This window comes from Myotis myotis, unplaced genomic scaffold (assembly GCF_014108235.1).
Source record: "Myotis myotis isolate mMyoMyo1 unplaced genomic scaffold, mMyoMyo1.p scaffold_m19_p_16, whole genome shotgun sequence".
In the NCBI taxonomy this organism is placed as follows: domain Eukaryota; kingdom Metazoa; phylum Chordata; class Mammalia; order Chiroptera; family Vespertilionidae; genus Myotis; species Myotis myotis.
In genome coordinates this window covers 908,490-926,565 of record NW_023416320.1, presented here as the reverse complement: position 1 = coordinate 926,565, position 18,076 = coordinate 908,490, and the positions used below count along the sequence as shown (strand labels likewise).

Here is an 18,076-nt window from a genome sequence, read left to right as displayed (position 1 = left end):
ACACGGGACCCGCTGAACAAAAAGCGTCTCGGATAAAAGGAGCAAAAAACGGCCTCGGCCCAGCCCGTCGCCAGCCAGCGCCCCGTCCGCGCCCCCCTCGCCGGGTGGACACCCCCAATTCGCCAGCGGACAGAACTCAGGAAGCTCCCCGATCCCGCGGCGCACACTGGCCGAGAGGGCAGGCCGCTAGGAGCCGGGGCCCCATCGGGAGGGACTTCGCTGAGAGTCAGGCGGACACAGCCCCCGGGCGGGCCCGCAGCGGACCGTCCGCCACGACAGGACATGACCGTGTCCCTCCCACCGGGCGCGGCAGCCTGGGGACACGGGGAGGCGCGGCCCAGGGTCATTTTCGATGGTTCATGACCAGCCCCCGGTGAAGTCTGCTGGCGCCTCAAGGTCAAGGCCGAGCTTGGGAACCGGCTCATGAATATGCATGAAATGACCCAGGGCCAGGTTTTTAAAAAATAAAATTAAAATTCACATAAATTAACACAAAATTGACCGTTTTAACCATTTTAAAGTACAATTCAGTGGCTTTCAGGGCATCCACAATGTTGTGCAACCATCGCATTACCTAATCCCAGGACATTGTCTTCCCCCCAAAAGGCAGCCCCCCCCACGGGTCGCACCTGCTCTGACGTCACCCCCCCAGCCCCCTCCCCGAGCGCCGTGCTTTCGGCCAGAAACGACTCAGAGCAAACGCGAGTCTGCAGTCATCCATCAAATGAGCATTTTAAACAAGAGCCACTGGTTGTTCTTTAAGCGAAAGACTGGCCACCGTCACGCTCCAAGCCCACGCTCCCTTTTCTTCGTGATGAAGTTTGTCTACACCTTTGGGTGACGGTGGCCAAGCCACGCCAGCTCCTCCCCGTGCGCTCGTCACCCAAGTTCACAGCCTGGCCCAGCCCTCCCCTGTGACAGAACCTCCCTGTGCCTCAGTTTCCCTTCCAAAACGAGGAGGCCAGAGCCACTGGGGCACCTGCCGGCACAGTCACCGCGGTGCCCTGGGAACTGCTTGCCGATGGCGTTCTCACTGAGCACATCCCCCAGCTCACCTGCAGCTAAAGCCGCTTCCCCCTCCCCCAGCTCACCTGCAGCTCAAGCCGCTTCCCCCTCCCCAGCTCACCTGCAGCTAAAGCCGCTTCCCCCTCCCCCAGCTCACCTGCAGCTAAAGCCGCTTCCCCCTCCCCCAGCTCACCTGCAGCTCAAGCCGATTCCCCCTCCCCCCTCCAAACCCAACCTGTGAGACTCTCGTTATTTCCCGACACACAGACCCGGGCCCTTCCCCGCGGGTCCCGCTGCTCACACATTCGTCACTCTCCACTCTCCACTCGCCGCCTGGACTGGCCTGTCACTGAGGCAGCCGCCCTCAGGCCAAGGTGCTGCCTGATGCAGCCTGTAGACAGCCCAGCCGTGTAGACAGCCCCGCTGAGTGAAGGGACAGGCTGTCCGCAGGGGGCGGGGACGGGCCTCACAGGCTGCAGGAGCAGCTGCCCCGGAGTCTGCCCGGCAGAGCTCGGCTCCCACGGCTCCCACACACCCTCTGGTCAGAGGCCGCTCAGGGTCAAGGCCAAGCGCCGAGAGGAACCGGGTCTGCCCGCGGGCGGCCGGCAGCGCGGGTGGGTCAGGGCACGGGCGTCACACCAGGCAGAGGGCTTTCCTGGGGACTGAGCGTCTTCGGGGGAGGAAGTCAGGCTGAAGGAAATGTTAGCATTTATTTTTTTCAACTATTTTTGAAAACTGTATTTTTATTGATGTCAGAGAGGAAGGGAGAGGGAGAGGGAGAGAGAAGCATCCATGAGAGAGAACCAGGGGTCGGCTGCCTCCTGCACGCCCCCCACTGGGGATGGAGCCCACCACCCGGGCCTGTGCCCTGACCTCCTGGTTCATAGGTCAGCACTCAACCACCGAGCCATGCGGCCGGGCTGACATTTTAACATTTAGAGTCTGAAAGCGGATGCCCCCGCACGGGTCTGTCCCCCCCCACGCCCTCGTCACCCGTAGGCACCCCCACCCCGGCGGACCCCACGCGGAGGCCTGCTCTGAACGGGCACCCGCCCGCCTCCTCCTGGCGCCCGTTTAGAAAACAACCCTGAGGACGTGAGCACGGCCGGCCGCTCAGGCGGGTCCGTCCAAAGGGGGTTGTCCTAGTACAGGCCCCACGCCCGCCCATCCAGCAGCCTGTCCCCTCTGACCTGTCACCCCTAGGCCCAGGCGCTCACCCCGCAGGCGGGCTTCCTGGAGGCCAAGGAGAAGCCGGGGCCACACGCCGTCCCGGGGCTCACGGGTGCTCAGACCACCCGCCTACACGGGGACCTCAGGTGGCAGCCGGCACCACGCCCTGCAGGACACCCACGCCCATCGTCCGGGCCAGAGAGGAGCGCCCAGGGGCCCCTGCGGCTCAGCCCACACCAGCCAGGCACAGGCCTCCCTCTCAGCCCAGCGCCCCAAGTCCTCTGCGCCCCAAGTCCTCTGCGAAGGGCTCGACCCGGAGCCCCGCCTTCCACCACTGACGCCACCACTGGTCCAGCGATGCTCGGAGCAGAGCCCGGCCAGAGGGGACCTTCCCTGTCGGAACCCATTTACCGCCACGACAACAGCCACGTTAACTACGGTGAAGTGACAGTGCTCACGGCGTGCGTAACAACGTAAACACAAGGACAACCACCACTTACAACCAACACCCAGCGTCCGGCACCGCGGTGCTGCGGGGCCACAACAGCATCCCCGCCGGCCAGGCGGCAGCGCCCGCACGGGAACCCGGACGGAACCCCGACGTGCGGCTGCAGCTGCCGGTTCCCTCCGGCTCCTCCTGAGAACGGGGAGCTCGGGGAGCTGGGGAGCACGCCTCCCCCTCCGCTCCTGGCCTTGGGGCGGCGGCCCCCACGGGTGCACAGCAGGGTCCCCAGCGCCTGCCTGACCCGTGACCCGTGAAGCCAGCTCACATCCGGGGCGTCTGTGACCAACCCTTTGGGAGACAGACACGCCCCAGCACGAGGCGTTTCCCCTCAGCGCCTGTGTGCGCTCACTGAGCATCCCGTCCCCCCATAAATGCTGCCGACCTGCTCTCCAGCACCTGTGGTCAGGGAGAGGCAGGACACCCCGTGGTCCCCGCACACCGGCCGGACGGGAACACAGCGCCGCAGGAAGGGGGTACACGGGACAATGGCGGCAACACCCCCCACACGAGTGCCGCTCCGGCTCCTTAGCCACTGGACCCACAGCCGCTCCGAGGGGCGCTCTGCCCGCGTTACCGACCGAGAAGGGCGGGCACAGGAAGGGGGTGCTGGCACCACACAGGGGTGCCCCCTCACCAGGAGCCTGGCCCAGCCCTGCTCTCACCTGCCGCCTGCGAGCCTGCGAGGCTCCAGGTGCGAGGTGACAGGGACACGTAGGTTTAAGGGAGGCTCATGCCAACCGCCGCGTGGACGGGGGGACGGTCTGCCAATGCGCACGCACCACACACTGCGCTCCCCGGGGAGCAGTGGGTGAGCTCGAAGCCGTCCCACGGCAGCACCTGCTAAATGCTCGGCACGGAGCGTGTCTTCCCGTGAACGCGAAGGAAAGAGCCACTTTAAAACCACACACGCTAATCGGGCAGCACCGCCCGGTCACGCCCTGAGACAAGCCCGGTGGACCCGCCTGGGGCACGGGGCGTGGGGCGCGGGGCGCGGGGCGTGGGGCGCGAGGCACGGGGCTCGGGGCGTGGGGTGCGGGGTGCGGGGCACGGGGCTCGGGGCGTGGGGTGCGGGGCACGGGGCGCGGGGCGTGGGGTGCAGGACGCGGGGCGCGGGGCGCGGGGTGCGGGGCGCGGGGTGCGGGGCGCAGGGCGCGGGGTGCGGGGTGCGGGGCGTGGGGTGCAGGGCGCGGGGCGCGGGGTGCGGGGCGCGGGGCGCGGGGCGCGGGGCGTGGGGCGTGGGGTGCGGGGCGTGGGGTGCGGGGCGTGGGGTGCGGGCGGGCGCCTGGGGATGACAGCTGCGGCCGCCCGGCCCCGCCCGCCCCGCGAGGCCACCAGCCCTCCCGCGCAGAGTCTACAGTGCAGCCAGCAGCCCAAACGGCCTGAGTAGCAACTGTTACCAAGCCCCATTCAGCTCTGCTCACACTTGGCAGCAACTTTGTAGCAACTCCAACACGGGCCGGGCCGGGCCGGAGCGGAGCGGCCGCCTCCTGACTCCTTAGCTTGTTGCAGATTTTCACTGCGGCGCCAACCACCGTCTGGCTTTCCAGCGACTCATTCCCTCCACAACGTGCACCTCCCGGCTCCCACCCCGGCGCGCGGAGGACACAGGAGACCACAGTGCCGCGGGCACGCGTGGGCCTACACCGGCCGACAGGGTCGGGTCAGGGCAGAGAGGGCGCCCCGAGGACCCAGGGGCGCAGGGAGCGCGGCCTGAGCCCCCTGACGGGGGAGAAGCGCCGTGACGACACCCAACACCGGACACGCCGTCAGCTCTCAGCTCTCAGCTCGGGACGCGTTTCTCCGCGGGACGCGGGTTCCGTCCTCACACACGCGAATGCCGGTGGTGGTGGGAGCCAGGCTCCGTCTGACCGCGAAGGTCCAGCGAGGACGGGAATGGGGGCGGCCTCGGGCGGTCAGTGTGATCGCGGCCGGACCGTCCGCAGGAGGACGCGCCAGCGCCGGCCGGGCCGGGCCTTCCTCCTCCCCCGGGCGCACAGGGGAGCCCGGAGCACCCACAGGCCCGAGGAAAACCCTCAGGAACGAGGGGGGCCTCACAGAGCTCCCAGGCCAAGGCCACAAGCGCAGCCTGAAGAGCTGTCACAGGCTGGAGAGGGCAGGGGCCCTGACGAGTGCAGGCGGGCCCGGCGCACGGAGCCGCCCGGCGGCCAGCCCCAGCCAAGCCGGACCGAGACGGCAGGGCGGCCGTTCGGCTCCCAGCGTCGGCCTCCGCTGGCGTCCTGTCCCGGGAGCTCATGAAGGATGACGCTGGGGCTGGGGGACTCCGTGCTACTTGGGCCATTTTTCTAGAAATAGGATGCTTCAAGTGATGGGGTGGGGCCAGGGCAGAGCAGTCAGGGGACTGAGCTGAGCGGAGTGACTGGGGGCCGCATTCGCCCCTGGACTTCTGTGTTCGTCTGAATTCTCCCTCATTGAAAGGCCAGTAAGACTTTTTCTCGGCCCAACCGGGCTGCGCGGCTCAGGGGCTGCGCTTCGACCTTTGAACCAGGAGGGCCCGGTTGCGGCTCGGTTCCCAGAGTGGGGCGAGCGGGAGGCAGCCGATCAGTGATTCTCTCTCATCACTGATGCTTCTCTCTCTCTCTTCCTCTCCCTTCCTCCCTGAAACCAATAAAAATGTATTTTTAAAAAGAACTGAATTTTCTAAGAGGCTGAGGTGGCCATGGGGTCGGCCGGGACGTGAGGAAAACAGAACTTTAGATGCTGTGGGCACCTCCCTCCTTTACTCGCCCACCACCCGGCTCAGCCCTCCCGGGGGCCTGCACCCACCTCCTCAGCCTGTTCTTAAGGCAGCAACCCCGGACCCTGTGCAAAAGGCAGGCAGCCGAGGCCCCGCCCCGTCAGCTCCCCCTGGGCTCCAAGTCCCTCCCACCCCAGCACACGCCCCCCTCATCTCACCTGCCCCCTGGAACCCTGGCTCTGAGCTCACCTTCTCAAGGCACCTGCACTGACCACCGTCCCAGGCCCCGCATGGCCTCTGTGGCCACAGCCTGACTGTGAATGTCCCGTTCTCACCGCCCGCCCCCCACACGCGCTCTGACTTCATCCCCCAAAGCGGTCAGGCCCACGGTCAGGCTGCCATGCAATGCCGTCTCGGCCGCCCAGCATCACCCCGGGTCTCAGGCGCCGCTCCCGCGGTGGCCCATCTGAACGGCGCATCGCGCAGCAGCGCTGGAACGAAGCGCCCCGAGCCCCACCCCGGCCACCGGTGAGAGCCACACAGAAAACGGTCTCCTCCCGCCAGGCTGTGCCGAGCCCGGGTTTGGAGACAGAGCCCGCTGGCCCCCGGCACGGGGCTCCCCACCGCCCGAGGCCCCCAAGGACCCCAAGGCCCCCCCTGCACAGCTTCGAGGGGAGAGGCTGGGAAAGCTTGCTGCGGCGCCCAGGCTGGCGAGGGGGCGGGGATGGGGCCACGGGTGAGGCCAGGGCCCACACTGGGGTGAGGGCGCGCGGGGGGGGGCGGGGGGGTCCGGCTCGCACTGTGAAGCCGGGTGACCAAGGCTGGGAGGGGTCCGCTCATCGGACCGACAGGAGCCGCCAGGGACACCCATTCTGTCCCCACGGGACCAAGTGTCCCCTCTGCTGGGAGACGGGCCCGTCAGAACCGGGCCTCCCATTGGGGACAGGACAACGGGGGCCTGGGCGTCGGGTTCTTCCTAGAAGCTACTAGAGAAAAGCGGGGGCCACTCCGAAGAAAGGAGAAGCTTAGAACTTGAGTGGTTTCTCCAACGTCCGGAGCAGAGGAAAGGGGGGAGGGGGCCCCAGCTTTGGAGTCTAGAGCAGGGGTCCTCAAACTACGGCCCGCCGAAAACATTTATCCAGCCCGCCGGGTGTTTCTGCCACCGCTGTGTGCATACCTAGGAATTTGTTCATAGTTTTTTTTTAAACTATAGTCCGGCCCTCCAACGGTCTGAGGGACAGTGAACTGGCCCCTGTTTAAAAAGTCTGAGGACCCCTGGTCTAGAGCCTCAAAGATATAAAACTAAACCTATGTGAACTTTTATTAAAACCCAGGATCCCAGACAACCGACGGGGAGCATGCTCCCCAATGCGAGGAAGTGACCTGGCTTCAGGCTTAGCACGTCCCAGCCGCACACCTGGCCCCGGAGTGGGGGGCGGGGGGCGCGGGTCTGGGACTCGCTGTAGACACGTCTGCAAAGACAACGGGGAGCGGGCGCAGGGGCGCGTGTGGGAAGCGCTGGCAGTGGCTGAAGCTGCAGGTGCAGGTGGATGAGGGGTCCCTACTAGCCACAGACTCTGGATTTTTTAAATTCTTACCCAAGGATATTTTTCCATTATTTTTAGAGAGAGTGGGGGTGGGGGGTGTCGGGAGAGAGAGAGAGAGAGAGAAAGAAAGACAGAGAGAGAGAGAGGGAGGGAGAGCCATTGATGTGAGCGTGGCACATCAATTGGTTGTCTCACGCATGGGATTGAGCCTGAAACCGAGTTTGTGCCCTTGACCAGAATCGAACCCGGACCCTTCAGGCCGCAGACCGATGCTCTATCCACTGAGCCAAACTGGCCGGGGCAGACTCACTGTATCTTCATTAGTTTACAATGAAAAGTGATTTAAAAAATTAAGCGTGCCATCTGAAGGCTCGAGGTAACGGCTCAAGAAGCAAAGGTGTATGTGTCGGAGGGGCAGGTCCAGGAGGCTGCGTGGCTGAAACAGAACAAGCCCACGGCGTGGAGCCACCAGAAGGTGCAAAAGAACCCTGCTGCTTCCCGCCACCCGGGACTGAGGAGTGGGAGCTTTACGTCTCTCCCTCAGCCTTTACTTACAGCCTCTTCAGGGCGAGACCAGATCCCAGGGATTAGTGCCTCCCGGGGGCAGAGGGCCCCGCGCACCGGCCGCGGCCAAGCGGGCACCTCTCACAGAGATAAGGGGGGGGGAGTGGGTGCAGGAGGAGTCAGAGTCACTATCCTCTTCAGACAACTTTCAAAGGCGCCTGAGGAGGCTCAGAGGTTCCCGTGTAGCCGACCTGGGAGGGATGTAACATAGTCAAGCTCAGCGGAGCCAACAGCCCCCTGGCGAAGGCCTCTGCTCAGACCCTCTAAGATCTGTGAGTGTGTGTGCGTGTGTGAGTGTGTGTGAGTGAGTGTGTGTTTTAAATAAACAATGTGTTCGCCTGTGAAGGCCCAGGGCCACAGGAGAACCTGCCCCTCCCAACCACTGCCTCTTCCCAGAAGTTCCAGAAACGAGAGACAGCGACAGACCCAGCTCCGGAGCCCAGGCACCCACATCTGTGACCTGCCGGCAGGGGCACCGCCAGCCTCGCTTTTAAAAAGTTAATGTACTTAGTAAGTTTGCTTAGTAAGTGTCTTAACATTGGAAGGAGCAAAACTACCGGTAATTTTCATACAGTCCAGGCGCCCGCTCATGGCCCGAATCGGGAAACGCATTCCCGAGCTTCTGGGAAGAGCCCTCTCCCCCAGCTCCCTTCAAAGGGAGGGGAAAGGCTGGGCCCCGAGAGCCGCCCGCCGCCGGCTGAGCTCTGCCCCTCCGACCCAGGCCCCCACGGAGGCCCGGCCACAGCCAGGCTGCCAAACGCCGTCCTGGGCAGCGTCCAGCCTGGAGTTCCTAGGCCACAGCATTAAAAAGACAGAAAGACAGACAGAAGAAAGAGACAGGAAACATCAGGGCTCAGGGCTACCTGTGGGCCGGCTCAGCCCCTGTCTAGACGGAACAGGTATTTATTTCTTACTGTGGGTCAAGGTCAGAAAGCGCAGCAGCCAGCGGCTCCGTGTAGAGCCCGAGTGGGACCAGGCGTGGGACCAGACGGCCGCCCTGACGCCCGCTGGCTGTGCCTCCGCGAGGTCTCAGCCTCTGTGCCCTGAGCGCCACGGCGTCGCCAGCCGTCCAGGGGTCCGAGGACACAAACCACCACCCAAGGCCTGGCCTTCCCTCCTCCAGGCCCTCAGCCTCCAGAGAGGTCTGAGCGAGCCTACAGCTGGCGGCCAACGCTGGGGCCCTCCAGGGTCAGCTGGCAGGGCCTCCCACAGGCAGGGGAGGGGCGGCCCTGCCCTGGCCCCATGGGGGGCCACCACCCTGAGCCTCAGGAGCCAAACCTGCCCCCAAGACTGTGACACCTGAGACCGGGACCCTCCTCACGCCCAGGGGTGGGGTTCAAGACAGTCAGTCTCCAGTCAACTGGCCGGGCCCCTGACACGCTGGCCAGGCTCAGCCTTGGAGCAGCTTTCTCACCAAGTGACCCCCGAAAGCAGACCCTCGAGCCCAGGCACAGAGTGGCCAGCGGGGCCAGGGCCACCAGGAGGGGCTGCAGGGCGGGGCCTGGGCAGGTGGAGCCAGGACCCCGCACCCGCAGGAGCGGCCTGGAGCCGGGGCAGCGGCGGACAAAGGGCAGCAGTGCCCGCGAGTGGCAGGGCCGCGGGAAATTTAGGGGCCACGTGCCTGGCGCGGGACCCTGGCCGCGGCCCGCAGTCAGGCCCTTTCCCGCTGCACGTAGACAAAGGGGTGTCGCTGCTCTCGGCGCTTTAAGTTTTTAGGAACTTTTCCCAAGGAGAGGCCGACCGCCCCCTGCGCCTCGGGGGCCATTAGCACTTGAATGGGGGGCGCGCGAACGGACGAGGACCGGCCACAGGCAGCCGCGGGGGTCGGGGCGCGCTGCCCACCCTCCCGGCCACCAGCCCGGGCGCCCCCGCACCGGCCGGCCCGGGGCATCGCAGACGCCCCTTCGGGGCAGGGGCCGCGGGCGGGCCGGCGGCAGCGAAACCAAACCCGGTGCGCGGGGCCGCCTCCCTCCGCCGCCCGCGCCCCGCGCCCCGCGCCCGCGCCCCGACCCGGGCCTGCGCCTCGGCGCCCGCAGCCCGCAGCCCCGAGCCCGGCCTCCCCCGGCGGCGGCGCAGCGGCTCGGACGCGGGCCTCAGGCCTACCCGCCCTGCGCGGCCCTGGATCGGCCCGAGCGCCGCCCGCGGCCCCGGAGCGACAGGGACCGGAGGCCCAGGCCGCGCGGGCGCCCCGACGAGTGGGCCGAGCTGTGTCCGCTCCGAGCCCCGAGCCCCGAGCCCCGAGCCCCAGGCCCCGCCCGGGCGGCCCGCCCGCACCCGCCAACCGCCACCCGCCACCCGCCAGCCGCCAGCCGCCTGGGAGGAGCGCGAGCGGCGGCCCCGCGAGGACTCACCGGGGCCGGCTCCCGAGTACATGGTGGCGCCGCCGAAGGGCTCCGGGGCCGAGGGGCGGCCGCGCGCGCGCCACGGGCCCCGACGCCGCGAGCCGCGAGGGAGCCGCGGGCCGCACGATCCGCCCCGGCGCGGCCGCCTCGCCAAACAGGTTTACCCGACGCGGCCCGGGCGGCGGGCGGAGGCGGCGGCGGCGGCGGGAGGGGGAGGGGAGGGGACGGGAGAGGGAGGGGGAGAGGGGGGACGGGGAGGGGCGAGAGGATGGGGAGGGAGGGGCGCGGGGATGGGGAGGGCAGAGGGAGGGGCGCGGGGATGGGGAGGGATGGGCGCGGGGAGGGGCGAGGGGAGGGAGGGGCGGAGAGAGGGAGGGGCAAGGGGACGGGGCGGGGCGAGGGATCGGGAGGGAGGGGCGCGGGGTGGGGCGAGGGATCGGGAGGGAGGGGTGGAGAGAGGGAGGGGCAAGGGGACGGGGCGGGGCGAGGATGGGGAGGAGGAGGTGAGAGGAGGAGGAGGGAGACGAGGCGCGCGCGTCTGGGGGCCGAGAGGGGACCCCGCGGGGCAGTGGAAGCTGGGCGGGCGGGGTATCCAGGGCTGGGGGCGGGAGGGGACTGGGAGGATGCTGTGAGGCGGGGGGTGGGGGGGACCCCTCGCAGCCACTCAGATGGGTGACGTGGCCTCGGGGCGGAGCGGGGCCGCTCGGCGTCACTGGCGGAGACTCGGGAGCAACACCAGGAAACAGCCTGGTCTCCCCGCCGCCTCCCGCGCGCCTGGGGAGCGGGTCTGGCTGCTGGGGGCGGGGGGGGGGGGGCGTGGGGGGCGCACGACCCTCCCCACGTCACCCACCCGGACGGGGCACTTGGCCACGAAGCTGCCTGGTGCTGGACTCGCCCCGCATCCCAACCTGGCTTTTATTTTATTTTATTTTTTTAAGTTATTAACGAAATCTGAATGTCGGGAGCTTGCTTCCGACCAGAGGGTGAACTTGACCGCGTCCGGCCCTCACACGACCACCTCGCCCCCCAGCCAGGGCCCCCGCTGCTCCATGTGAACCGCTAGTGAACGGGGTTCGAAGGTGAGACCGTGGTGCGGGGGCTGGTGCCTGGCCGCAGGCTCCCGCTCGGCCTCAGCCCATAAGCGCGCTGCCTGCGTGTGGGGCAGGGCCCTTGTCCCTGCGGCCGAGCTGACTCGGAGGGGGAGGGCCCTGCCTGCCCGCAGCTCCGCACCTAGTAGGTCTATTGCTAGTTCTTTGCAACCTCAGGGGCATCCCCGAATAAGTGCAGGAAAGCCAGCCTTTCCTCCAGAGAGAAACACAAAGGACATCCGTCTGCACCAGAGAAACCATCGCCAGGACCGCAGCGGCCCACGGCGCGCCCTCCCCAGCCCTCCCCCAGCACCCCTGCTCTCGCCTGGGCCGGGGGCCTGAGCAGCCCCTCTTGCCGGGCAGCCGTCTCCCTAGATCACAGGTTTGGTCCGGTGCCTACTTGCTCTCTGGCTCCCGTGGGCACCGCGCGTGGCCCCAGCCTGTTTTCTTTGCAGAGCCCGCTGCCAGCCCTGCGGGGTGTCTCTGCCAGCCCCTGCCCCGCTCCTTCGGGCCTGTTGTGAGCGTGGGTCTTGCCACCATCACTTTGGAAACCAGCGAGTGGCATCCTGAAGCGCTGGCCTCGGGGGCCTAGCAGGGCCGAGCACAGCTGCGGGGGTCGGGGGACAGGCCCGAGCGCCTGGGCGCCATGTCATCAGGGATCAGCTCAGGGAGCTGCACTGTCCACAGGGGTCAGCCTGACGGCGAGCCCCGCCGGCAACAGTGTTGGGTGAAAGGCGCCACCGGCCACAGGTTCACTTATAAAAGTTCCCAACCCCGGCCCGGCCGGCGTGGCTCAGGGGCTGAGCGACGACCTATGACCCAGGAGGTCACGGTTCGATTCCCGGTCAGGGCACAGGCCTGGGTTGCGGGCTCGATCCCCAGTGGGGGGCGTGCAGGAGGCAGCCGATCCGTGGTTCTCATCATTGATGCTTCTATCTCTCCCTCTCCTTTCCTCTCTGAAATCAATAAAAAAATATATATATATTTTTTAAAAAGGTTCCAAACCCAGGCTCAGGGCTGTGCAGTTGACAGTAAAAAGTAAAGACAAGGTAGTGGTTACCATGAGCGTCAGACTGATGGGTACGGGGGTTGCGGGGGAGTGGGGGGGGGGGGCGCTCTCCCCGGGTCGGCACGTCCCTCAAGCTGCATTAGTTTGGGGTACTTTTCTGTGCCTTCGCGGTATTTCACAAGGGAGACGTTTTCACGTGCCAGTCACGACTCTTGTCCGTGTTGTCCATGAACCTCCAGCCACGGCGCGAGAACTGTGACAGCGCGCTCCCTGCCTGCTAGGGCCCTGCCCTCTCTCCCCTTTGGCTCTCAAATAACAAAATGACAACAGCCGACAGAACAGTGGCCATCTGGTGCGAATGAATGAAAATACCTTTTTTTTTTGTCAGATCGGAAAAAATATATATATATTTGGTGTTAGCCTCAGACTGAGTGTGTGCGCCACCGGGTGAAGGCGGCCTGAAACCCCCGAGCGACCCAGACGCCTCGCCTGCGGCTGCTCCTGTGACCTGTGGCCTCGGGACACCGGGGAGAGCCGTCCCGGTCCGCCGGGAGCCCTGCTTCCGAGCCCGCGCTCCTGTGCGCAAGGTCAGGCAACAGAGTATCGCCCGGGCGCTTCTTTGTGTCGCTTCCCCGCCTCCAAGGACGCGCGCGACCCCTGTTGGTGGAGGGGCGCCATCGCAGCCCGGCCCGCCCACCCGCGTCCTGCGGGGTCCTCCCACCCGCCGCGGGGGACTGTCCCCCAGCGCCCACCTCTCCCACCTCAGCCCCCACCCCCGCAGCTCCAGGGCCACAGCCACGCCCAGTTCCTCCTTCCGACCTGCTCTTCCTCCCCTGTCCCTGCGTGGCCAGCGCTCACCATCCACGAAGACAACCCCAGGCCCCTGGCCTGGCCTCCCGCAGACAGCGGTCCACTCAACCCACCGAATGGGGTCCTCGCCCTGCTGACCGGACCGGCGCTAACCCCTCCCGCCGCGCTGCCTGCTCCTCCAGGCCTTCCTCCAACGCGGATGTTGACCCCACAGGACCGACTCACGGGTCCCCTGGGGCCCAGTCTCTCTCCCTGGCACATTCACTGCTCTGTATTTTGGGGTCCCTATGCTAAGACTGCAGGGTCCCCCGCGCTGGTCGGCCCCAGGTTTGCACATCGGGTGCTGCGGTCCAGACCAGTAGCACGCTGGGGAGGTCAAGAGAAGGGCTGGGGAGCCACAGCGCCCCCCTGTGGTCATCGTGCCCACAACGCTCAATCCGAGGCCCTTGGTTTCTTTTTAAACATGTTTTATGGATTTTAGATTGATTTTAGAGAGGAAGGGGGAGAAGCACCATCAATCAATCGGCTGCGTCCTGCACGCCCCCCAACTGGGATTGGGCCTGCAACCCGGGTATGCGCCCTGTCTGGGAATTGAGCCATGATCTCCTGGTTCATAGGTCAACGCTCAGCCACTGTGCCACACGGGCCAGCAGGATGGACTTTTTGATAAAGGGTGCTGGGATAATGGACACCCACATGGGGAAAATGCATCAAAGCCCAACTCCAGGTGGATGGCAGACTACGTTTAAAAGCAAAACTGCTTTAGTGTGGCTCAGCAAGGTTGCTGGCTCGATTCCTGGTTAGGGCACATGCCCGGGTTGCAGGTTAAATGCCTGGTTGGGGGTGCGCAGGAGGCAGCCGATAGATGTTTTACTCTCACATCAATGTTTCTCTCCCTTTCTCTCTAAAAATCAATGTTGAAAAAATATGAAAAAAATATTTCAAAAATATGAAAAATATTAGAGGCCTCACACAACTTCAGGGTTTATTATAAAGCAACAGCCATGGGGATGGTTTGGCTCATGCAGAAAGGCATTTTCTGAGACTTATATTGAATGTTCTCTTATTTAGAGCCACCATGTGTCACCCGATATATTCAGAAAGGTTTGGGGACATAAAAATATTAATTCATCTATACCACTGCCAATAAAATGTTTTTAAAATGGAAGTTTTTAAAAAAATCACTTCTTTGCATAAACTTATGTCAAACTCTTAGGGCTACAAAATTTAGTTCATTCAATTTATGGAAAACTAAGCCCATGTCCCCCTTGTCAAATTACTCAGCCAAACACATTTTTTTTAAATTGATTTCAGAGAGGAAGGGAGAGGGTGAGGGAGATAGAAATATCAGTGATGTGAGGGGATCACCCATCAGCTGCCTCCTGCACGCCCCCTACTGGGGATCGAGCCCACAACTCGGGCATGTGCCCTTGTCTGGAATTTAACCTGGGACCCTTCAGTCTGCAGGCCGACGCTCTATCCACTGAGCCAAACCGGCCACGACTGAGCCAAACAAACTTTTGATTAGAAGGTTGACTTCATTTTATAACTCAAATGCTAATAGGCACTTCCAGGAATAGTACAGAATCTACTGAGAATTAGACCCAGGAATGAATGTCTTTTGTAAGACAGGCTCTAAAAGCAGTGCAGGTGAAGCCGACAGAGGGCTAAGGTAACTAATGGACCTGGTACACAGTATGTTGGGAGCGCCAGGAGGCAGTCAGGGCCTCTAGCAGGACTGAGTTCCTAGCATCACCGTGGGACACGCACCTGGAGGGGCAGTCGGTACGGAGCCAGGACAGGCGCGGCCTCCTATGGTAAATGCGGGCGACTGCTGTGCTTTGGGCGTTCGAGATTCATTAAATGAGAATCAAGTATAAAAACCAAATAATTCCATTCATTTTGTCACTTGTCATGACTGGGTTTTCTTATGGATTTAAAGAAATCTTAAGTAATTTAAGCAAATGTTTAAAAACAAAAAACCATCGCTCTGGCAGCTCACATCTCATGTTTGTTGTTGTTAATCCTCATCTGAGGACTTTTTCCATTAATTTTTTAGGAAGAGTAGAAGGGTGGGGGAGAGAAACAGCCATGAGAGAAAGACGTTGATTGGTGCCTCCCACATGTGCCCCAACCAGGCTGGGGACCAACCCTGCAACCTGGTGCACGCCCTTGGCCAGGAACCCAGCAATAGCCCTCAGTGTGCCAGCCGATGCCTGCCCGCCGAGCGCCCTCGCCAGGGCTGCTTGTTGCTGATGTTAAGTACTTGAGACGATGAAGTAAAGATGAGGACTGACCGTGCTCATCCAACAGGGAAGAGACGAGGGAAGTGTGAGCTGGGTTTCAGCTGCTGTATCCTGAGAAAGGTGGTGGGTCCAGAGCACACTGCAGCTGGACTCCAGGCATCGCCAATGCCACGGTGTCAGCTCCTGGGAGGGGCCTTCTCTCCCACCCGGGACACGCCAACCAGGAGGAGCCCTGAGGAATGGCTGTCACAGCGGGGAGGGAGGAGGACCCTGGCTGCTAGCGAGTGGAGGCCAGGCAAGCTGCAAAGCTCCCCGCAGTCCACAGGGCGGCCCCACTGCGAGCCCTGGTCACGTCCGGGGCACTTCACCTGGGACCCCGCTCATCTTAGCCTCCCTGTGGCCTCTGTGAAGAGGAGGAAACGGACTCAGAGGCCGAGAACGCCAGAGAAGAGAGCTCAGAGGACGGCAGCGACCTGGTCCAGATGGAGTCAACGTCACAAAACCTGCAGGAACTGGTGTGCACACAGGAAACCCGGATTCACCCGGGTATTTCCTCCAAGCCCCCCATCTGGATGCCCTGGTCCCGGCCGGATCCTCCGGTCCCGTCCTCGCTGCCCCGCCCACGGCCAGGGCGGGTTTGGGAGACACCTCCCCAGTGGCCTCAGGAGGCGGGCGGCCCTGAGGCAGGAACACCAGGACACCAGCCCCGCCCGGGCTGCCCTTGCTGGGGACAGTGAACAGGGTGCTTCGGACCCGGCCGTCTCTCCCTGGCAACAGCCTTCCTGGTCTGCAGGCCAGGAAAGAGGGAACGGACACAATGACTGAGAGCGGTCCCATGTGTGGCTTCACCTGACACGTCACCCGGAAACCTGTAAACAGTCTGAAGGAAAAGAAAGAGAAAGGCCACTGCACCGAGCCCTTACTGGTAACACCTGTTTAATAGGTCAAAGTCACTGTACAGTTCAGTATATTCTTCCTGAGAATAATTTATATCCCCCAGCAAACTACGGGAGGTGCAGTTCTCCAAGGGCCTGCTGCCCCCGGGAAGACACACGAGGAAGGTTAGTACTCCGGCGACGGCTGAGCAGTCAGCATGGCTTTCCTCTTTCTGTATAAATTATAGAAAAGGGCACAGGAGGCTCAGAGCCTGCGCAGGGCCGCTGGGGGCGCTGGCACAAGCGTTTTTGCTGGGAACATGGCTACGGCACGTGATTCTGGTGAAGAGTCCGTGTGCCCTGCAGCTGTTCCCACCGCACTTCCCAGCCGCCGCAAGAGCAGGAGGCCGAGGCGCAAGGGCTGTGGTGCTTTTTCTAAAATGCCTCCGTCTTCCAGACACGGCGCTCAGCCTCGCCCTCCGTGACGTGGTGGCAGCGCGCGCAGCTGAAGGGCGTGCTGCCCACAGCAGGGTCCAGTCCGCACACTGTTCTGGGGCCCCTCCTCCTCCTCTCGCTTCCAGCGAGTCTGGCCATTTCCTACCACAGTCTCTGCACGACCCTAACAGCTTCTCCCGGACAGTTTCACTCTTAGAAAAATGCCACATTTTGGATCCGGACTTTTCTGAACACCATGATTCAAGAAACAGAACAAAAAATGAGCCCAAATCAAAATGTGGTTGAACGCATGAGCGATCATCCACCAGCTGCCAGTCAGAAGCGCTGGCGCCAGGGCTGCCCCGGAGGCGGCCCTGCTGCTGGTGCACGGAGTGTCGGGAGCGCGGGCTCCGCTCAGTGCGGCCTCGCCTGCCCCAGCATCTTCAGTCTGGCCTGGTCAATGACGTCCAGCAGGTTCTTGGCGTCCACGGCCAGGGCGTGCGCGGCCGTCAGCATCTGCTTCTTGTACTCCTGCTGCAGGCTGGTGAGGACGTGCTGCTGGGCCAGCCGCATCTTGCTGATGAGCTCGCCCAGGTCCGAGTTGAGCAGCTTCTGGGCCATCTCGACCTGGAGGCACAGGAGGGGAGCCGCAGGGAGCTGGTCAGGGGCTCGCCTCAGCTGGGAGGGTCCCTGCACAGCCAGGAGCCCGGCAGTTTCCGCGGCAGCAGCGTGGACCGCCCCGTCCCGCCCACGAGCCCAGAGCAGGCGAGCCGGGCCTACCTCGCGGTGCGTGCTGGCCGGCAGGCCAGGGATGGTCTCGTCCACAGTGGCCAACAGCGTCCGCAGGGCCAGGCCGACTTCCTAAGAGACAGGACCACACAGTCAGGTCACACAAGGCCTCACACACAGCACCAAGCTGTCCTCCAGTTACGACATTTCTGTGTTTCTTTCTCTCTTTCCCTGAGCCCCACCTTTTAAGTTCTGAGGCAAGTTCCCCTCAAAGATTCCGATCTGATACCAGGGCTCGACTACCCTGGGGCGCGGGGTGCGGAGCAGACACTCGCGTGAGGAAGGTCCGGGGAGAGCAGCGCTGGAGCGCCTGGTACTCCCATCCCCACTACGCCGCCGTCTGCCTGCCCTCGGGGTCAGACGTGTCACCTGCTGGTGCCGGCGAGGGCGGGCGGCACACTCCTCAGTGCTCCCTGAATCCGTTCTCCCCCCGGTATTTCCTAGGGCCCAGGAGGCCAGCAAAGAGGTGTCAGGACTGCCACAGGCCTCGCTGGCCAGTCTTCATGCCCGGCAGCCACTGTGGGACGCCTGCGCTCCAGGACATCCCACCCGGCGCTAGGGCCGGAACCGCCACCTGAGGTGAGGACACCTCCGCTGGGACGGACGTGGGGACGGCCTTACCTTCACCATGGGCACGTACTCCTCGGGCGGGGCGGGCTGGATCTTGCTGGACATCTCGATGACCGCCTTCACCAGGCCCGTCACGTTCTCGTACACCCTGTCATTGGAGCGATCCAGGTTGGCCGTGGGTGGGGGGCTGATCTCCTGGGGCTGCAGCTGCCAACACAGAAGCCAGTTACTTTCTGCGTCCGGGGGGAGGGGAGGGGACCCACGGGTCTCGTCAGGGAGGGTCTTTAAGAGAGATCAAAGCAGACTGGAGACGGACCCTCTTGTTCTATGGGGTCAAGTGCACTCTGGGGTAACACTGACGTGACTCCAAGTGACCCATCCATGAGGTCCTCCTCTTCTGACTTTGAGCTCAGTTAAAGGAAATGA

At 63.9% G+C, this 18,076-nt stretch overlaps 2 protein-coding genes and 1 long non-coding RNA gene across 14 annotated transcripts in view; 1 reads left to right on the top strand and 2 right to left on the bottom strand.

The window, feature by feature from the left end:
• The window catches only part of AGO2 (argonaute RISC catalytic component 2), a 44,138-nt gene extending 34,117 nt beyond the window's left edge, over positions 1 to 10,021 (bottom strand). For 2 of the 4 annotated variants that reach the window (XM_036337595.1, XM_036337596.1), the window contains exon 1: positions 9,838 to 10,021. In XM_036337595.1, the coding sequence (XP_036193488.1) occupies positions 9,838 to 9,859 (22 nt within the window). In that variant the 5' untranslated portion in view covers positions 9,860 to 10,021. The remainder of the gene's footprint in view (positions 1 to 9,837) is intronic. The other 2 variants (XM_036337594.1, XM_036337597.1) reach the window with 2 other exon arrangements.
• A 573-nt stretch (positions 10,022 to 10,594) lies between these two features.
• Positions 10,595 to 13,903, top strand: LOC118670569. Its single transcript, XR_004972381.1, has 2 exons — positions 10,595 to 10,907; positions 12,314 to 13,903. It is a non-coding gene; the product is annotated as an uncharacterized LOC118670569 (long non-coding RNA).
• Positions 13,904 to 15,897: 1,994 nt separating this feature from the next.
• Positions 15,898 to 18,076, bottom strand: part of PTK2 (protein tyrosine kinase 2) — a 113,908-nt gene continuing 111,729 nt past the window's right edge. For all 9 annotated transcript variants that reach the window (XM_036337584.1, XM_036337585.1, XM_036337583.1 and 6 more), the window contains 3 exons: positions 17,702 to 17,857; positions 17,072 to 17,152; positions 15,898 to 16,918 (listed from right to left, as the gene is read on the bottom strand). In XM_036337584.1, the coding sequence (XP_036193477.1) occupies positions 16,706 to 16,918; positions 17,072 to 17,152; positions 17,702 to 17,857 (450 nt within the window). In that variant the 3' untranslated portion in view covers positions 15,898 to 16,705. The remainder of the gene's footprint in view (positions 16,919 to 17,071; positions 17,153 to 17,701; positions 17,858 to 18,076) is intronic.